At 41.2% G+C, this 21,662-nt stretch overlaps 1 protein-coding gene across 1 annotated transcript in view; it reads right to left on the bottom strand.

Moving 5' to 3' along the window:
• ANKRD33B (ankyrin repeat domain 33B) overlaps positions 1 to 21,662 on the bottom strand; it is a 57,866-nt gene that overhangs the window by 16,943 nt on the left and 19,261 nt on the right. Inside the window, exon 2 of the mRNA XM_053248581.1 lies at positions 9,158 to 9,287. Coding sequence (XP_053104556.1) covers positions 9,158 to 9,287 — 130 coding nt within the window. The remainder of the gene's footprint in view (positions 1 to 9,157; positions 9,288 to 21,662) is intronic.

The following is a 21,662-nucleotide window of genomic DNA, read 5'->3' as shown; positions in this document are numbered from 1 at the left end:
TAGTTATGATGGCTATGTGGAACCTACAGTTTCAGAGGCAGAATGCCACTTAATAATAGTTGCTGGGGAGCAACAGTGGAAGAGAGTTATTTTTGTCATGCCTGCTTGAATATATTTTCCCAGATACATCTGACTGGCCACTATGGGAAACAAGTTGTTGGACTTGTTAGACCCTTGGTATGATCCAGCACATTTGTTAGATATGTTTGAATTGATTAGTAAATCTGCAGTTAGGTTTCACTCTACTGGGAATTATTATTATTATTATTATTATTATTATTATTATTATTATTATTATTATTATTATTAACACATGGCTTTATGCCGCGGGGTATCCGAGGAGCAAATCTACTTTGCAGTAGATTCAAGGGAGTTTAATTCAGGGGATTAGATGGACAGTTCACATATCCGTGGGCTCCTCCCTGCAATTCCTGCGATCTTTCCCCTATTTGCGTTCCCACTGCTCATTCCATTTTTTTCTGCCAACCAATCTCACATCCCAGGAGGAGGCACGAGATGCCTCCCTTCAGTATTACTTTTTTTTTTTTGGTCAGCCAGACAGATTTCTGCAAAAGTGACAAGTCAAAACAACGGAACGCTAAACTACAACCTCCAGTCTCCATTGTTAAGCTTCCAAACATCTGCATATGTAAACTGTGTTCCTATGGTAACCAAACTGGAAAGCATAAGAAGATACACATTTTGCTCATGCTTGCGTTTAACTCAGGCACTTCTCCCTCCCTCCCTCCCCTTCTGGACTCCCTTCACAGAATTGCATCACTGTCACAACCCCTTTCCCCCCCCCTGCCCCCAGCGATGGCAATTACAAATCACTCAAAGAACACACCAGACTGAGCTGTCAAACTCTCCTTTGCTGACACTTGGTGTTACAGAAGTCCACCCAGCAGACATTTTAAAAAGCAACACAAAAGTGCAAGTAAGCTTAATTATTGGCAATGGCCCCTCCGCACATCAAAGAAAAATGTAAGGTGTTGTTTTTTTAAGCCACTGGAAATACAGGATTTTTAAAAGCTGGACATACTTTGGGCTAAGCCAGAATGCGCAGCCTCGATTCGGGGGGAAACACAGCCATGTCTGTACTTGTCCCTGATGGCCCGCAGGGACTTCGGGGTAAATCCAGATAACATGTGGACTGGCCCACTCCATTCCTGAGGAGATTCAGAGTAAAAGCCCTGTGTGTAAAGCCTCCTGGAGTACGTTGCATCTCCCAAGATGTTGTATTTGTTATCTCTATTTAGTGTGTTTGTTGCTCAGTGAAAATGCTTTGTTACGAGCTCTGTGTCTGCCTGGAGTTATTCTGTGTAAATAGTGCACATCTATTTTTCTTATTGTTTAATGGGCTTTCTGGAAACATTAAGAAAACTATTTTTGGACCTATAATTTACCTGATAATTTTTGTATTTTGAAACTTCTGTTGGCAAATACAAAGAGTAATATTCCATCATTCAAAAAAAGAAAATTAATGTCTGAATAGTCTCATGAAACATCAAGAGCCTCCTTAATACCTGTGCTCTGTGCTGAAGTGCCCACAAAAGGGCCATGTGGGAAAATACTGAAATACCCCACATAGATTAAGAGGATAATCAGAAAAATGTTTCTGAAAAGTGCACATAATTGTTTCCAATTGATCAAAATAGTGCATTACATACAAGGAATGTAATCCATATTTTTAAAAGAAATGTAATGCTGTAAGAGGAACATAGGAACATAGGAAGCTGCCATATACTGAGTCAGACCACTGGTCTATCTAGCTCAGTATTGTCTTCACAGACTGGTAGCAGCTTTTTCAAGGTTGCAGGCAGGAATCTCTCTCAGCCCTATCTTGGAGAAGCCAGGGAGGGAACTTAGAACCTTCTGCATGCAAGCATGTAGGTGCTCTTTCCAGAGCAGCCCCACCCCCTAAGGGGAAGCTCTTACAGTGCTCACACATGTTTCCCATTCAAATGCAAACCAGGATGGGCCCTGGTTAGCAAAGGGGACAATTGCACAAGACCAGCAACCGAGAAAACATTGAAAAAACAATGGATGGTTCTGTGTTGGTAGTAGGAAAAATTAAGGATAACACAGGATTCAAACACAACTATTATTTATTGTTAACAAGAAGGGCTCTGCACACTTGCTGCTCCAACTCTATATGAGCCAGAGGTTCAAAAAGAACTAACTAAAAACCTCAGCACTGTCTGGTATACATAACACATGGCATGTACTCATTTCAACCAGCTATTCAAAAAAGCAGTACAATCTTCTTCAGAGGTGGGAAATCAAGTTTTAACTGGAGGCCATACTACTCATTTTTAATTGCCAGAGGGCCAAAACCAAGGACATATATGTGCTCTCTCATACAGGTATGCACAAATATGCATCCAAATGTACTCCTCTGACCCAGTATTACACACACCAAAATATGTCCCCTCCCCACCCACCTCTCTCTCTCTCTCTCTCTCTCTCTCTCTCTCTCTCACACACACACACACACACACACACACACGATTTCTCTCTTGAGCACACACTCCCATATCCCTTTTCTCACCCTAAGGGTTACATCAATAACTGTTGAACTGTTGTCAATTCTATCAAAAAAATGCGGATGAATGCCAGTTTGGTGTAAAATATATCAGTCCAATGTAGACCTCAAATATTATTTTTGTGACTGAGGTGAATTGTTCGTGTCTGCTATGTATTTTTCCCTATACCTGCTTTCTCACTCTCCCAATCTCAATCTCACCCTTTTCTCCTCCTGATCTCTCTGGAACTGGCACTCCTTCATCCAGAAGTCTGTCACACTCCATGCTCTCTTCAACTCCTTACCCTGATCATAACCTGCTCCCTCCAAATACTGACACTGCTACTGCCCTCTCATTTGGGAAACTCTGTTTCTTCCATATTCCCTGCCCTGATGACCACAGAGGTAGAGTTGGCCTTCTTTGGGAGGGAGCCCAAATGTTCCTCGCTCCCACTGCTTTTCAAGTTGCAAAGTTACTTTGCCCATTGTCTAAACTTTGCACTTTAGACAACACCTTCCTATTAATTTTTAATTGCTGCTCTGATATTTCAACTAAAATGAAAAAAAGAAAGAGTTAAAGAATACAATGATTCAACTAGAATAGGAAGAACAGGTTGCTTATTGTTGGAATCCAGCTACAAGTGGCATCAACCTTTTGCACCAGTAACCCTAAGGCTCATTCCGGGGACTACAAGTAGAGATTGCCAGTTAAGGTCTCCTTCTCTTTCCTGTTTATCTCTGCCTCTCTGACCCCTCTATTGATAGAATGTACTCAGGAACTTCCTGAGAGTGACTTCCTCCTTCTTCTCCTCACAGTGCTTCTAGCTCTCTCTCTGAGCACAATGCTTCTGTACTTGAGGGATGTGATAGATCATCCTGTTCTGTATGGAATTGCACTCCCCACAAAGGAACAGGTATGTAGCTTGGAGTGCTTCTTGACCCAGGCCTCACTCTGATTTCTCAGGTTGAGACTATGGCCAGCAGCACATTCTATCAACTTCAGTTGATTCGACATCTGTGTCTGTTCCTTGAAGATAATTATCTCAGAACTGTGGTGCACTCTCTGGTAACTCTCTGGCTTGACTATTGTGATGCGCTCTATGTGGGGCTGCCTTTGTATGTGGTAGGGAAACTTCAGATGGTCCAAAATGCAGTGGATAGATTGGTCCCTGCGGTTTCTCGGAGAGACCACGTCATGCCTGTTTTAAAACAATTGTATTAACTGCCAATAGGTTTCCAGGCAAAATACAAAGTGCTGGTAATTACCTTTAAAACCTTAAATGGCTTAGGACTAAGTTACCTGGGAGAGCGCCTTCTTCTGCATGATCCCCACTGCACATTAAGATCATCAAGAGCGGTCCGTCTCCAGTTCGGGAGCGGGCCATCTCTGTAGTAGGGATGTGCAAACAGGTCCGACCCAAAACCTGTTCGAGGTTGAACTGGTTTGGTTTGACCATTGGGGGTCAAACCAACCCCCCCCCATTTGGTCCGACCTTGGACCGAAACACACACACCCTAGTTCGGGGGGGTTCATGATTTTTTTAAAAATTATTTTCCTTTAGCCTCTTCGGGGGACTTCCTCTAGGCCACAGGGGGTCAGCAAAGGTTCCCCTTCCCTCGCCAGCCTCGGTCATCACCACCGCGGCCTGTTCGGCCCTCTGTATACTGGTGCAGCTGCCATTTTGTCCACCACCACACATGTGCAAAGGCCCTCTGCAAGGCCTGGCATGGCCCAGGGCCTTGCAGAGGCCATTTGCGCATGTGCGGTGGCCATTTTTTTTTTAAAAAAAAATTAAAAATGGCCACTGTGCATGCACAAATGGCCTCTGCAAGGCCTTGGGCCATGCCATGCCTCACAGAGGCCATTTGCGCATGCGCAGCAGCAGACAAAAATAGCCACACCACCAGCATACAGAGGGCCGAGCGGGCTGAAAATAATAATAATAATAATTCGATTTCTATACCGCCCTTCCAAAAATGGCTCAGGGCGGTTTACAAAGAGAAATAACAAATAAGATGGCTCCCTGTCCCCAAAGGGCTCACATTCTAAAAACAAACATAAGACACACACCAGCAACAGTCACTGGAAGTACTGTGCTGGGGGTGGATAGGGCCAGTTACTCTCCCCCTGCTAAATAAAGAGAATCACCACGGTAAAAGGTGCCTCTTTGCCCAGTTAGCAGGCAAAGCAGCTGAACGGGCCGTGGCAGTGATGACCAAGGCCGGTGGCGGGAGGGGGCACCTTTGCAGGGCCCCTCGTGGTCTAGAAGAAGCTCCACAGAGGGGCTAAAGGTTAAAAAAAAAAAATTAAATCACGAACCTCCCCGGACTGAACTGAGCTGGGGGGGCGGGTTTTGAAGGGGTGCCAGACCAAACTGGCACCCAAACCAGCCCAGACTCAAACCGAACTGGGCCAGCCGGTTCTGTGCATACCCCTACTCTGTAGTCGCTCCTGGGCTGTAAAATGCACTCATTGTAGATATCGGAGGCTTAACATCTTTATCAACTTTTAAAAGAGCCCTTAATATTTATTTTTTTAGCCTGGCTTTTAGTAATATTTGAATCTTTTAAATTGTATTAATTCATCATTTTAATAGTTTGTTTTATTGTATTTATGGTTGTGACGTGCCCAGAGCCTTCAGAATCAGACGGTATATAAATTAATTAAATAAATAATAAATGAAAGGGGGAAAAGAAACAGGATCATAGGAACATAGGAAGCTGCCATATACTGAGTCTGACCAACATTGATCTATCTAGCTCAGTATTGTCTTCACAGACTGGCAGCGGCTTCCCCAAGGTTGCAGGCAGGAATCTCTCTCAGCCCTATCTTGGAGAAGCCAGGGAGGGAACTTGGAACCTTCTGCTCTTCCCAGAGCAGCTCCATCCCCTGAGGGGAAGATCTTGCAGTGCTCACACATCAGTCTCCCTTTCATATGCAACTAGGGCAGACCCTGCTTAGCTAAGGGGACAAGTCATGCTTGCTACCACAAGCCTAGCTCTCCTCCACTTGGAGAGAAGGTGGAGGACCAAAAAGGTCCTCCTTTTAAAAATTATCTCTTTTTAAAAGAACTGGGCAAACAATAGCATGTTCAAAGTAAGAAAGAACACCACCCAAAGAAAGTGAGAGATCAACAAAATGGGTACGAGGAGAAATAATAGAATGAGCACAAATTATGAAAATGTAAGTCAAAACTGGATCAAGAGGACAAATGCTGGCTTGTATACATTTAAGCTTTGCATAGAACTCTCACAAACTATAGCTTTCTTCAGGTATTACACCAACAGAAGCACACTGGCAAGGCACGCCCTGACATGCTCAATAGCCTCACTCCCTATTCTCTGTGAGTACAGCATTTGTCTACAGAAACAAATGCTATGCAGAGAAATCCTCTCTGAGCTTTCCCAGACAGCAGGCTTTACTGTGGATTTTCTGGAGGCTTTACAAGCCTCAGTTCCAAGTTGCCCCCCAAAACGATGCAAAAAGTGGCTAAAAATAGGGCTACACTCTAACGTGCCATTACAAACCTAAATTGTGTGTGAAGTGCTTCCTGATAGCTCACAGGGACTTTGGGGTAAATTTGGCCAATATGTGAACTCACACTTCAATTTCGGAGGAGATGCAAACTAAAAGCCGGGTGTGAAAAACTTCTCTGTGATCAAGAATATTCAGGAAGAATCTCTTATCGAATACAATGTTGACTCTGCGGACAAATGCTGTATATGTGGAGAGCAAGAGTGAGGCTTGCTGGCACACTCCTGTTGGAGTATTTGGTTATGTAAAACCTTAAAGGGGCTTTTACTTCTTGCATTTGTTTTTCTCTGCCCAAGTAGTGTATAAAATGTGTTAACTGAGGATAACACATTATGTATCTGATGAAGTGCACTCTAGCCCATGAAAGCGGATGCCACAATAAACCCATTAGCTTTTAAGATGTCACAAGATTCCATTTTGTGAGAGCTCATTTAAATTTGTCATCATGTTTGTATATGTTGATCTGAATAGTTTGAATAGTTGTGTTTCGGTCTGAAGCCAAGCAGAAATACTTGCAAAATTCAGATTTGTAAGTTCAGGTGTGGTTGCAAGTTCAAATTAAGGGCAAACAATTAGTTAACATTTAAAAGCTCTAATATAAAACATAATCTGAAGTGGAAGTTGGAGTGGGATGATACTTTGGAGTGGCAAGAGAAAGACAAGATGCTAATCAGAGTCTCTGGTTTTATGAGCTCTTGCAACATCAACTACCAGGGCTATGAAAAATGATTGCCAACAGAATGCACAATTAATTCAAAATGCTAATACCCCATGAAAAAGCTTATATTACAGCTGGTTAGCAAACAGGGATGAATCTGGGACTGGACCCAACTGTACACTACATTGTGTTCTGGACTGCCTGATTGGAAGTTATTCCATTTTTGTTTTTTAAATGTTAATAATTTCAGGTGGTATCAATAAACCTGAAATCTGTCAACCTTGGTTCTTCAAAAATCTTACCAACAATCAAATGTACTAAGGAGAACAGAGATATCAAAAACAAACAAAATCAGAAAATGCCGGTTATGACATGGAAAGGGAAGCAATCCATTTGACAAACAAGTGAAGTAAAAGACAAATCATTCAGAAAATTTAAAGCGACACAGTGAAAGAAGTCAAGGTTACATAACTCTAGAAAGAAATCTACTTTTAATTAGAATTCATGCAGTCTTTGTAAAACTATTTCTAATGTATTTCTATTAATTTTTTAGGAAGAGTTTAGCAATCATGAAACCACAATTCCACTCCTACCATAAAATAATCCATCAGAAGTAACACTTAAGTCATATAACAAGACCCTGAATAAAATACAAGTTGTCAGCACAGTCATTAAGCTTTACAAAGGGAAAAGTATCACCCCACTACTATGGATAAACTTTCTTTGCATATTGTAGCATAGACTAAAACAAGCATCAGTTTCTTTGGGGATCAGTGTCAAATACTGACAGGCAGTATCAAGTCAATGTCAGTCTTGTGGATTAATGTTAAGCTCATTATAATTAAGTATAAAGGTCAGAGAAGAGCCCCCCTTAATTCTAATCCTTTTACTGTCCAGATATATATCCTGGGTGGACACAACCAAAGCAGGTTAGACTCTATCTGAGACCATCTAACTTTAGTGAATAAGCTATACCAGACAGTAGCTAACATTCTGACTACATTTACTAGAGGAAGTCCTATTGGAATTTAGTAGTCCTTTAGGGTAACTCCTAAATTATTATTGAGTAATTAAATCAAAATGTCAGCCACTGATTTTCCAGAAAAGAAACAGAAAATACGTAAGTATTTTTTACAGGAAAAAATTATAATATTGTAGCGCATAGTTTTTCAAAATGGTACAAGAAAAAATCACAGCAGGATTACTAGCTTTGTATTACCAATATTTTTATGTATTTCACTTAGCTACAACATAAATATTCTGGTAACAGGGATACAAGAAAATTGTCATTAAAAAGTACCAGCTTAAAAAGCAGATTCCCCCCCCCCCTCCTACATTATTGTAATTATTTAGGCTGGTTTCCTGGACTGGAAATAGACGGTTCTGAGCAAGGAAGGACACACTTATAATACAAATGTAACTGTGTTAACATTATTTCATTTTCAGTAACATTATGGCAGTAGAGTTGTACGAATGCCCAAATTTAAACTCTCATTTGCTGGTCCAGCAAGTGAAATACTATGGTCAGGATTCTGGGAGCTGCTTAATTTCATGCAAAGGGTTTTTAAAAGAAAGAAAGAAATACTAGTTGGCATCCAGACCAGACAATGGCTGACATCCAGACTAATGCTGTACTATTGCACAAATTGGGGGGATGATTTTCTACTATCTTCCCTGTGACGCTCACTGTATCTCCTCAATATATGTCCCTAGGGGTTTCATAGCCCTCAGGGACATGTATAGTGAGCTTCAGAGGGAAGCGGTGACTGTCAACATCGCCCTCCCTCATTGTATAACAGCACAGCACTGGTCTGGAAGTGTGCCATTGTTTTTGTCTCAGTAAACCAGCTAATTTATCTGGTTTTTATCTGGTCGTAAACTGCCCAGAGAGGTAAGTTTTGGGTGGTATAGAAATAAGTTTTAAATTTAAAAAAAGGGGGGGGGGGGGTTCATGGTTTGTGCTCGCCTGGAAGAATTCTTGATTTTCCACCCTTTTGAACAGTACACCCCAATGTCCTATCACAAACTATATATTATAATTACTAAGCAATGAAAAAGGTCGCTTTTTTTAAAAAAGCCTTATAAAATAATGTACATTTCAAAACATAGGATAGAGGATATATCTCCTTCTCCACGTTTAATGAATAGTACAAGTCATTTCCAATAGTTCTAATACAGCAGATGAAGACTGGTACACACTAATTAGTGACAGCTTTGCTAACTATAGTCCTGGGCTACATTAAAAAGGGCGAGCTTCTCTGAAAGGAATGAAAGTCCACACAGCAGCAATGCTTGGTGGGCTGGAGTCTGAGTCTAATGTTAAGGAAAACCCCTGACATTCACTGCCTCATCACAACAAGACAACAATAAATTGGCCATTACAAACATATACTCATACACTGTTGGATATAAACATGAAATAAGGAGCAAAACTCCTTACCTGCCTGGGCAGCTGTAATTAGAGCCGTGTTCCCTTCATTGTCCTGCCAGTTTACATCAATATGAGGGCATTGTGCTAAGGCTATTACAATGTCCACAAAACCCTGGTAACAGGCAACAATAAGGCCAGTCTATAAATAAAAAGAAGATGGTTAAAGGAAAGCAAATTCAGCCACACTGAACTCCATATAATATTTCAGATTGTATTCTTTTACATGTGAAAATTAATATAAATTATAGCTAGCAATGGGTTTACGTGAAAGTACCTGAAAGGAGGACACTAGAAAATAACACCAGGAGGCAGATCTATCAGGTCTGTAGCTCAGGGAAGCTTGTCTAAATAAAAAAAGATTTTATTCTTTTTTCTGAATAATTATGGGATTCAGTTTCCTTTGAGAGTCCATTAACTGCAGTGCTAAATTCAAAAATTCATAATGTCAGGAGTACAGATGTGAAGCTGTGATTGTAATTGTCTCTAAGCTGGTTCATCGTATTTGAATCTGGGTGCTGTTTTGAAAGAATTGTAGCATTTCCTCACAACTTGAAAATGTTTTCTTGATTTCTTGTGTGCTGAATATAATAATTAATATAGCACTGAGAGTGTTCAAACCACTTTACACCCATATAACAGTAGGGATATTTAAACAGTTGGAATCATTGGCTGCCATTGTGATTAATGCAGCATGGATGTGCCAAGAAGATGCATCTGCACTATGGAGAGCTTCCCAGCTACCACTGTACTCGTGTGGACAGTAGAGGGGAACAAATTTGAATGATCTGCTCTGCCTCCGGAAGTGCCCTGTATCATCTGAAAATATTCAGGTGACATATTTTCAGGTGGCACCGGGCACTTCCAGAGGCAGAGCAGACCAAACAAAGAAAGTGGTCCACATTCTGACTAACAAAGTAGGGATGCATCTGAAAGATGTATTCATATTGTGGGATGCTATCCTAGCTGCTCCACTGCATGAATGCATCTTTCAGAGGCAGCCAGGCTTCGTTAGTCAGGATGTGGACCACTATCTTTGTTTAATTGTTAACACCAAACGTGATTGTTTAAAAATGTTGGAATTGAAATCCAGCTTTGAAAGGCCTCAACAGAAGCCCCACTAATTGCTCAACAGTGTTTGGGGAAAGGAGGGAGGAAGGAGGGAGGAACCAAGAGTGGGCAAGGGATGCAGCAGTCCGGTGCTATGATGACAAGTGTGATGAGGAGGGAGTGCTCCAGGCCTGCACAACATAAGGCCCGGGGGCCGGTTTTGGCCCCCAGGGACTATTTTACTGGCCCCCAGGTATCCTGCAGCACCACAGCATCTGGAAACTGCCATAGTGCCATCCTGTGCATGCTTTCTCAGAGATATGCTCCATGGTGTGCCCAGTGAGGCTTACTCCCATGTAAGCATGCCTAGGATTGCAGCCTGAAAACAACAATTTAGGGAGAGAAGAGGACTTGGCATTTGTTTGGGCCTGGCATGCACTCTAGGGGCCTCACTGATTGAGAAGGGACAGGACCAATTCTCTGGCCACTCTCCTTGGTTAAAACTATGGGTCCATTGACAGGGGGAATAGATGCATAAGTAACTAATAATATTTAATGTAATAATGTGCTAAAAATTTGACCTCAGCCCCTGCATGCCAAGTTGTGGGTGATTCAGGCCCACCAGGGCATTTGAGTTGTGCAGCCCTGAGTAGCTTCACAAGAGGCCAAGGAGTCGTGTGAAAGAGACTGCAAAGAATGAGAGTAGCTATAAGGGATAGAGATGACAGCAAAGGAGAAGATAGTGGCAGAGGCCAGATTCATTCTAGCCACAATCTTTCCCCCGACCCCAATCTATTTTTAAGCATTTTAAAAGATGCACCTGTCTTTTAAGACACACCTCTTTGTTCACCCAGGCTTTTAACTGATGCTGTTTTGATTGTTTTTAATGTTATTTCAGAATATTGTTTTAAAATTTTTTAATTGTCATATTTTAAATTTCTTGTTTTTGTTTTTAACTGATGTTTTAATGTTTTTATTTTGTCGTAAACCGCCCAGAGACGCAAGTTTTGGGCGGTATAAAAATATGTAAAATAAATAATAAAATAAATAAAATAAAACAATTTCTGACTGATACGCCTAATCTTAGCAGTTAAACAATTAACCATCACACTTCAGACACATTATGTGAAGACCCAGCTCCCTTGAGAAGTCCATAATGCTGGGAAGAGTTGAAGGAAAGAGAAGAAGAGGGCAACCAGCAGCAAGGTGGATGAACTCGATTACGATAGCAGTGAATGTACCACCGAGAGACCTTAAAGGCCAAGTTGAAGACAGATCATCCTGGAGAGAATCTATCTATGTGATCGCTAAGAGTCAACACCGACTTGATGGCACTTAATCAATCAATTTTACAACCCTAATGAAAACCTTACAAGAACCCTGAAACCTAATTCAATATTATTCCCAAATTATAGATGGAACCAAAGGCTGAGAGACCTGTCTAAGGCCTATAGTGAGCTAAAAGCTTTAGCAAGCCATTAAATGAAATTAAGGGCAGAATCACAAGGAAATTCTTCTGCTGAAATGAATGGCACAAGAACACAGAAGTGCTGTTCCCTATGGATTATGCCTGAAAGGCGCAACAATAGTATTGCACTGTGGTCCTATTTTTGTCTAAATAAATAATTATTTTTTTGCATATATCTTCTACTCAGATGTGTAGAACCTCAAATGGGAAAAGGACATAGAAAATCCATTGCTTTCCCCAACTTGTCACATACTAGCAATAAAAGGGAGACAGAAACAGGTCCCAAAAGTAAATAATTGTATTATAATTATGTGACATTTCAGTTCTATCAAAAAATTATTCTGATTACTTTCATCTGCACTAAACACTAAAGAAAAATGTGATGATTTGTGTAAATCTCTGAAGAATATATAAAGATGTGGCCATTCAGTTTTAATTGATATGGGACATTTAATCCACAGTGCCCATTAGATACCATTTATTACTTGGCACAGTTAGTCATTTATGGTAGTTTAGCCAAGCATGATAGTTTCCCATTACTAAGAACTTAATATTTTTAAGATGTGAAATTCTAATCATTCCCAGCAAATTGCTGCTCATTCAGAAATGAAACAAGAGAGATCCAAAAGTACTGGTGTCTTCATTCTGTAGGGCAAAGTGGGATTGAGAGTATTCATTTAAAAATCTGTCGAAAATTAATGTTTGCATAATGGAAAATGTTTACATAATACCAGTGTGGCCAATTTTAGGATTATAGTAAGCTTATGAAAAAACAGTATGTTTATGACAAATTCAAACATTTCATAAATAAGGTTCATATTTAATGTATATATTTTTACAGTGGAACACAAGATCAAGCACTGGAATGAAATGCAAAGTTGTTTTACCTCATTTATCAAGTATGTGGAATTAAAATTATTTGTATCCGAATTGTAATAACATGTCAGAGTGTTTAACTTAACTGAATATAAAATTTATTTTTATTTATGACTTCCCTTCACCTCACTTCAGAACTTTGTACTTAGACCATGGTAAGTAAATACAGTATCCAGTCCTTCCCCGACATGCAGAAATCCATGCAGCTCTGCACACACTCACAGAGTTATGAGTCTACGGAAAAGAAGTCAGCAGTGAAGGGAAGTTGTTCGTACAAGAATCCTCTCAGGTGCTGGGGATGGATATGAAGAGGGATTATATCATCTTTTATAAGAAGATTTGATTATATGAGTCATTTTTTGTTATAAATCCATTCACAATCACTCCACTGCAATACTGCTAATTGTGTCAGATTTTTAAAAAGTTCATTCCACTCTCATAGTAGTAGTAGTACTATGGAGTAACTTTGTATGGATGTCAGCCACAAGCCCCATTTCAGATATACTTGCACATAACATAGGGAGGTGTGGAATGGTCCAGAGGTTCGGGATCGAACTGAACCACCACCCCCACCACCCCCGGTTCTGTCCAGACTGGAACCAAACCTCTGGACAAGTCCATGAATTTTTTTCCAAATTTTTTTTAAAAAAGAAATTAAAAAAACCTGTAGCCCCTTCAGGGGGCTTCCTGTAGGCCGTGGCAGTGGGGGGGAGGTTCCCCCTCCCCAGACTGGACCGGGAGATTTGATGGGGGCCGGAGCAAACTTGACCGGTCTGGTTCAAGTCAAGTCCGGACTCAAACCGAACCGGGCCAGCCGGTTCCGTACACACCCCTAACATGACATAGTAACCAAATACAAGGTTTGATAGTGCACATTCCCATTCACACTGTAAGGTATATAGGAAGGTGCATTCATGACAGATAGTGATCACATCTGGTGATTTGCCAGTTGTTTTTCTGCATCTGATTTGTGTGTGCAGTTCCTGTGCAGAAATAGACTCTATGGAAGCCTATGGAGCACCCTCACTCAAGTGAGGAACTCATTAATTCATGGCTTTTCAGATCATATGTTTATCCTCTCCTTGGTCATATTTTGATTAGTGACAGGATGCTAATCATACTCTATTCTGCAGAAAGATCACCTATACACTTTTGGTACAGGTCAACAACTAATATTTTAAACGAAAAAGCTTTTACCAAACTTTGTTCTTCATTCCTGTATGTTCTCATATTGACTACTGTAAGAATAATGTAAATGTATGCTAATACCAAAGCTAATCACCATATCCGCCTTTTTAGAAGATAACATCCTTTCTTGTCATACTTCTTATTTTACAAGCAACCACGCTCTATTCACTGTGAAATGTAAGCTTACTAAGCCCAGAAAAAATTGCCTCCTATAGTCTATTTTTAGCAAAGATCATAGCAGATTTAGATTACAGTGGATTAAGTAAGAGATTTCAGCATAGACAGCACACAGACCAAAATCAAGCTTTAGTTACACCTGTACAGGCCCATTGACCTAGAAGGGTGGTGCTGGTGGTGGTACAAGAATACTTTCAAATTCAAGAGGATCAAATCTGGTACATTGTTTCATAAAAGACAATGGCCCACATGGTGCATAGCCTAACGTGGGTGCTGTCAATCTGCCCGTGCTATTGTGGACTCCTAGCAAAATGCTGGCAGCCTTGTGCTTTGCAAGAGCACAAATACTCCAAGTAGCGCTCCGCACTCGGGAAGCTCTACTTAGATCAGAAACTCATTGCTTGACATCAGTAATGTGTTTCTGATCTAAGTAGTGTTTCCAGAGTGGTACTTGTGTTGCGAGTCATTGCTAAACCAAAAACAGCAGCTGGCACATTACAGAAGTACAGTCATGCCTTAAACCAATTGGCATGCTCTGCAGAGAAGACAAGCGGTCCTGGAAGAAATATGTTTTCTAGTACCCCTTAAGACACATTGAGGCTCTTCACACGATTAGTGTGAAGAGCTGTAAGGGGGGTTGTGGAGAGAGCGGGTTTGACCTGCTCTCCCCGCAGATGATCGCTAGCCCATTGCTGGGTGGGCGGATCGCCCACCCAGATGAGTGGCAGCTTTGCTTGGGTACTCCTGCACCCAGCCATGGTTCATCCAGCAGCTCTGGGGGTCAGGTGAAGGGAAGTGCGGCTGCGCACACACCCTGGAGCCCCAGTAATGCACCATGTGAGCGTGCGGTGAATTCCTGGGGTGTCCTCACCCCCCTCCCCAATTGAGTCCACCGCAGCTGCAGACACATGACCAAAAACAAACAAACCAGGGTTAACAGAGCACTTGCTTCATTAACCTCCTTTAAGGGGAAGTGCATTTAGGCAGGCTTGCTGCCAGGAGCCACACAGCTCCCATTACTGCACACAAGCAGCAAAACCCGGGCTGGGCTCCCTTAGCAGGGTTTCTGCTGCTCTTGTGAATCACCTTACTATATCAGCAATGGAAGAAGCAGATAGCATGAGCTCACAGGTTATTTTTATGCTGCTTTCCCCCTGAATATTATTCAGGACTTTTGATGTGCACCCCAGGGTTTATAAAGAGAAATGCTACATATCAATTAGCCCATGTGCATAAATTATTACATGTGGAACAGCTCAAAATATAGCTGCTCTTTTGTACAGTTATTTTTGACATATTAATTAGTAATTGTGGAATTTAACTTGCAATGCTATTCTACTGAAGAAAATGGCAGAGCAACTTGCAGGCCTGTTAGGCATCCTAAAACTTTACAAACAAAAAGGAAGCACTTTCTTAAAAGCCCTGGGCCCAAGCCGATAAGGGCTTTATAGGAGATAACCAACACTTTGTATTTCACCCAGAAACATATCAGCAGCCAGTACAGTTCTTTTAAAATAGATGTTATGTGGCCCCTTCAGGTTGTCCTGGAGACCAATCTGGCTGCTGCATTCTGTACCAATTGTAGTTTCCAGACTATGTACAAATACAGTCCTACATAGCAGGGGCGTAACAAGGCTGGAGTGGGCCCAGAGACAAAATTTTAAAATGGGCCCCTCACTGATACACACACACACACACTTCACAATATATAGTCATGTGACTTGTCTCTGGGGGGGGCCTCGAGGCGTGGGGGCCCTCAGGCAGCTGCCTCCCCTTGCCTAATAGTAGTTACGCCCCTGCTACATAGAGTGCATTACAGTAAAGCCTGGAGGTTACCAGCATCTGTACCACTGTTTAAAGGTCATTTATCACACTAATGCTACGTTGGTTGTTTTCTGTTGTGTAGGACCGGGTACTATTTTTTGGAAATCCCATCTTCCCTCTACAGTCACCTGTGCTTCCTGAAAATATGTCCCAGAGGGTTTCCCAATCATGACTCCTGCATGATGGGAAATGCTGGTGTGGTATCAGTCTAGGTGCTGGCTGCTATTCATTATTTGTTATTTCTCTGTGTAAACCGCCCTGAGCCATTTTTGGAAGGGCAGTATAGAAATCGAATAAATCATCATCATCTTCCATTACTATTCATTATCTATTGTCTTTTTTTAAAGTACATTTTCCAGTTCTAAAAAATAATTCTCTTGTGTATTTGGTTCATGCCAAATATGAACAATGAGGGAAGAAAGAAAAATACATTGTTTTTCAATGCATGTTTTTTATCTTCCATATAAAGCCTTTTCAGGAACTTTCCCAAATATGTCATATCCACAGGGGATGGTTCAGAAAATTCAACAAACCATGGTTTGCTGGTTTGTAAATGCAACAGGAATGAGCTCCAAATCTGCATGCTCCCATCACACTTCCAGGATAGGGCTCTGACAACAGAACCCTGATTATGAAACCACATCTCCACATATTATCTAAACCCAGGAGATATGATTCACAAACCAGGTTTGTTAACTAACCAGAGTTAATTCCTTCACATGTGAGATGAGGAGAAAGAAAGAGCATGAGGACTTGGAGCTCATATCCATTGTGTTCGCAGTCCAACAATTGTGAACCAGATATATTTATTAAATTGTATAGGGAGCTGCTAGAGGTAACACATGACAAAAACTCTGGGTACTATTGCTTACACATAATCTAGTTGCAAATTATGCAAAATATATTACTTAAATAATAATACTAGAAGGTCATTCAAATGCTCTCATATAAAGATATGTTAATTCTGAACGTACTGAAATTAATGAGAAAGATTCTCCTGAAGCTAAGAACCATAGAACTAGGTTTCCCCAGTAGAGTGCTGCTGTGTCTCTTTACAATGTCTACAATTCCTACAGATAGTTCTTTTGCCACCAGCACCATCTTCTCCTCCTCCTCCTCCCCCCAAAGTTTCCTTGATCCCACAGCTGGGACACATCTATTTTGACATGCCATTTTCTGCAGGGCCAGTTTAAACCTACTGCAACTATAAGGGGCCACAACATTTGGCCTCATGCTGGGCTGGGGTCTGTGCAGAACGACAGCAACAGGAGAGAGAGAGAGTCTCAGTAGCTGAATGTGAGATGGGATTCCAGACAGGCTGGCCCTCTGCCAAAACTGAGAAGAGGAGGGGCCAGAGGAGCTCTTACCCCTGGACTTCGGGGCCAAAGTCCAGAGCCTCCACACCCCTTGGGGACACCCAAATCCTCTCTAGTCTGTCCTGGGTGGTGTGGTTTGTGCCCTCAAGAACCTACTGTGTTAAAAAATGATGCTTAACTTGCAGCGTGGAAGGTGGGGCTCCAAAGGCCTTCAGGGTCCAGGCTCCAAAATTACCTAGGTGCACCTCTGCATGGGGCAACCAAGGATGATGGCAGCCGTGGAGAGCTGGAGCACCTGGCACTTTCTGCATGCACAGCAGGGGCTATATCCCATATGTTTTCCCTGGACACAAGAAGCTGCCTTGCACTGAGTCAGGACTTTGATCCACCTAGCCCAGTATTGTCTACGCTGACTGGCAGCAGCTCTTGAAGCTCCTCCCCAGCTCTGCTACCTGAGAACCTTAAAGCTAGAAATTGAACCTAGGGCCTTCTGAATGCAAGAAGTCCTTCCTTTTCTCCATCAACTTCATTAGATGACCCCGGCATTGAAAGTGAGGCAAATAAAAATGAGGAAAGGAAAAGTTGTTGGAGGCTACAGTTAGTTCTTTTTCTTTTGCCCTAGATTGTTACCAACTTAGCTGAGGCAAAGCAGCAGCTGAGGGATATAGGTGCTGACGACCTCCCCATTCTTTAGCCCTTTAGAATTTGTACATGGGGTCCCCCAAACCTAATTTTGCAGTAGGCCTCAAAATTTCTAGAACTGGCCCTGATTTTCTGTCTGTAAGCTATCTGTGGCTCCTAAGCCATACTTTGGCTATGCCTGAACCAAGGAGCAAACTGTTTGCTGGAATTTTGCACAGCAAGAAATTGTAAATCCTACCAGTGCATACTGGACCTTTATACCTGGTGCATTCTGTTGTGACCCACCACCATTGATTGCTGTTGCTTTAAAGCAGGACTGCTCACCTTCGGTCCTGCAGCTGTTTTTGGACTATTACTCCCATCATAATAATAATACTCCATCCCTTTTTACGTAGTTCAGAAACTTCAGTTAGTCCAAAATGCAGCAGCCAGATTGGTCTTGGAGGTAACCCAGAGAGCTCATATTATGTCTGTTCTCAAACAGTTGCACTGACTGCTGATATGTTTCCACCATGTGTTAACATCAGCTGACCTTAATGCATGGTGGAGATCATACAGAAGAAGGCACTCTCTAAGGTAACTCGGACCTAAGCCATTCAGGGCTTTAAAATGTAATAACCAGCACTTTGACTTTTGCCCAGAAACATATCAGCAGTCAGTGCAACTCCAGTTACCACCAGTATGTCTGATGGTGACTTGGAACCAGGCCGACTTCGTAGCTTCTCCTGGGTTGTGGAATGTACACATGGCAGAAATTCATGTTTTGAGTTCATTGTTGGCCTTCAAGAGAGCCCTTAAGACTTATCTGTTTGGCCTAGTCTTCCAGGGTTTTTTTAAATTGTTTTGAATGTTTAACTGTTTTAATGGTTTTTAATTGTTTTAAAATTTGTTTTTTAGTTGATTGGGGGAGGGGTTGGTCTTTTTTTTCTTGTACACCGCCCAGAGCCTCTGGATGGGGCGGTATAAAAATATAATAAATAAATAAACCATCCCCAGCCACAACGACCAATAGTCAGGGATTATGGGAGTTGCAGGCCAACATCTGCAAGAGAGCTGAAGTTGAGCAGCCCTGCTTTTAAAGGATGAACGTCACGAGCATTCAAATTGGAGATAATTTTTAACACCTATAGTGAGCTTTTCTTCTAAATATATTGACTCCTAGCAAAGTGCTGGCAGGGACTTAATAAATATATTGATATTGCTATTCACTAAGCATAGATTGCTGTTTTAGCTCCTGTGGCACAATGCATAGTTTGCTAATGCAGATTTATAGGATCAGGTTATTAATGGTGCATTTTATATTGCAGAGGTTTCCATCACAATTTATTTTCATACAAAACACTGTTCATTGCTTTAACACTAATTTCAGTGTCATCCACCTCACAAAAACATGCTGTGCAATCTAATTGACTCACACCAAGGTACTTACTGCAATTCTACTTCAAAATGAAATATAAAGGCCACGTTCTGCAATACTAGTGCAGGAATAACTCCTACCAGTTCAGTACACCTTTACTCATATACAGTACATCCTGAATCCATCAAGATGCTTAGCTCTTTCATCCCGAAATGGTTTCAGCTTTCTGATCGCATGGAAACATCTGAGACTCTAATCCTTGGATATACTTAGATAGGAGATACTATATGCTGTATAAGCAGGGACCCTAGAATGCCACAATGGAAGATCATCTGCAGTGAGAAATGTGCATGAGCATGATATGCTTTTTGATTTCTTTTTTTTTTTAAAATCACACAATCTCCAAAGAACTTAGATATAAGGATGGTAATAAACAGAGAAAACAATGTTTGATTCATCACATTCACTAATCAGAGGAATTATGGAAAACCTCTACCCAACCAATATGCTCATGTATGGAAGGACTTGGGATCACCCACATGAACTGAGCCGCCGTCAAATATCTGCCTAGGAGAAATAACAATAACTATCTGATATGAAATCTATGGGAAATTAACAGCCTCCTTCTGTGTACCCTGCTTTTTGTTTACTGTTCATACTGCATAGTTGTACTATACATACTTTGTTGTATTGATGCTGCTTTGCATTGGAGATTTTGGAAGAAAAAAATTGAATGCTGGATTTTCACAGAACAGTTTTGATTGTTTCCCATGACAAACAGCATGAATAAATTTGGAAAATTGGATATTTTTCTACATTGTGCTTTTAACAATTGGTATAATTTCTACTTTGTCTTCAGATGTGCAAGCATGGACTAGTGTAATTCTACTTTTCATATGGTTCTCTATTATTCCTTACTGTGCCATGTAGATGACACTGCGAATTGTTGGTGTTTATAAAGGAATTCCAATTAACATGCAAAAGTGCATAATATATGAGAAATATTTCAGAGAAACAAGCTTCCAAAATGTAATGATCTCTAAAATATTTCACAACAGATCTCTAAAATGATCTGATCTCTAAAATATTTCACAACATCTGACCTTCCAAATAGGTCAGATTTTCAGCACAAAAATAAAATAAAAATAAATACTGTTCTAAATAATGCATTCCTTTGGTGCAAATAAATATCAGCCACACAAAAGTGACATATCAGACAAGACAGCAGCAATCCACTAGCATAGTAAAGATCAAAAGTCCTAGGTAAAGTGAGCAGAATGAACTATTATGAGCCCAGATGATCACCATAGAAGTGAGCATGATGACATGGCCACTTTCTCTGGAGATATACAGTTGGGAATATCTGGTTTGAGTTCCTGCCACAGTTTGTATATTTGTTTGCACACCTCTGTTCCCAAGATAGCACTAACAGCCTATGAGTTCCAATGATCACGAATTACCCTAAAGGACTCATGTCAGTCAGGAGAAAATCAGATATACAAATATACTACTGAAGAACTGACTTTAGGGTTGGGGATGGGGCACAAAAATGCTTTTATTTGCATTGAAGTTTATTTTATCTATCTATCTATCAAATTTGTGAAGGTAAAAGGTAAAGTGTGCTGTTGAGTCAGTGTCAACTCCTGGTGACCACAGAGGCCTGTGGTTGTCTTTGGTAGAATACAGGAGGGGTTTACCATTGCCTTCTCTTGTGCAGCAGGAGATGATGCCTTTCAGCAAACCTTAACACAATTTAAAATCACAGTCAAATTTAAAAATTTCAGATGAAGAGAAGTCTTTAGGTACCTTATTGTCAGAGATGGGGAGGCTCTCATTTCATCAGGGAGCACATTCCAGAGTCTCAGGGTAGCAACAGACAAGAGTGTGGCCACCAGATGAGCCAGTGGCGGGGCCTGCAGCAGTAGCCCCCAGCACCCCAAATTCTTTTAATGCAGCCACACAGTGGTAGTTCCGCTCCAGTAAAGAGTGTTGAGACTAGCCTCTCCAGATGATCTCAACGGGTGTTTATGTGTCAGTGCTGCGGTACTGTAGCACTGTAGCAATACATAGGATTAGACTCCAAAAGCCTATGTCAGTACAAAACAAAAGTTACAAGCACTAATCCTATGCCACTACTTCAGCAAGGACTGGAAGGAATGAGACTGCTAAATGCTGCTGTAGTGTGGTATCTTAGTGGATGAAGCAGCTACTAGAAAGAAAATTGGTGTACTGCTGCTGCGACCGAGATTTCCTCATAATTCTAGGTGGGAGTTTATCTGGAAGTCATTAAATTGGAAACTATGTTGCAATGGGGACAGGATTAAGCTGTAAGATTTGCTACATTATCACATAAGTGATAATATGCTACATTATCACATAAGTGTTTAGGATTGTGGATCAACAACATCACAAACCATGATGTTTCACCAATACAGCACTGACATTATACTGCTCTTAAAGCAGTTTCATTAGCATTAATATTTAAGATTGATGCATGCAAACTTCAGAGCATCTGCTTTGGGCAAAAGGTCTTAAAGCCTACTTTATTTTTAAAAAATCACAGTGGAAGAGACTGAATTTGAATTACATACTTAATGGAGGAGCTGCAGGAATAGTGGC

The sequence above is a fragment of the Hemicordylus capensis genome, chromosome 4 (assembly GCF_027244095.1).
Source record: "Hemicordylus capensis ecotype Gifberg chromosome 4, rHemCap1.1.pri, whole genome shotgun sequence".
NCBI lineage: Eukaryota > Metazoa > Chordata > Lepidosauria > Squamata > Cordylidae > Hemicordylus > Hemicordylus capensis.
The sequence above is the reverse complement of the archived record's forward strand: the minus strand, read 5'-3'. Positions and strand labels throughout refer to the sequence as shown.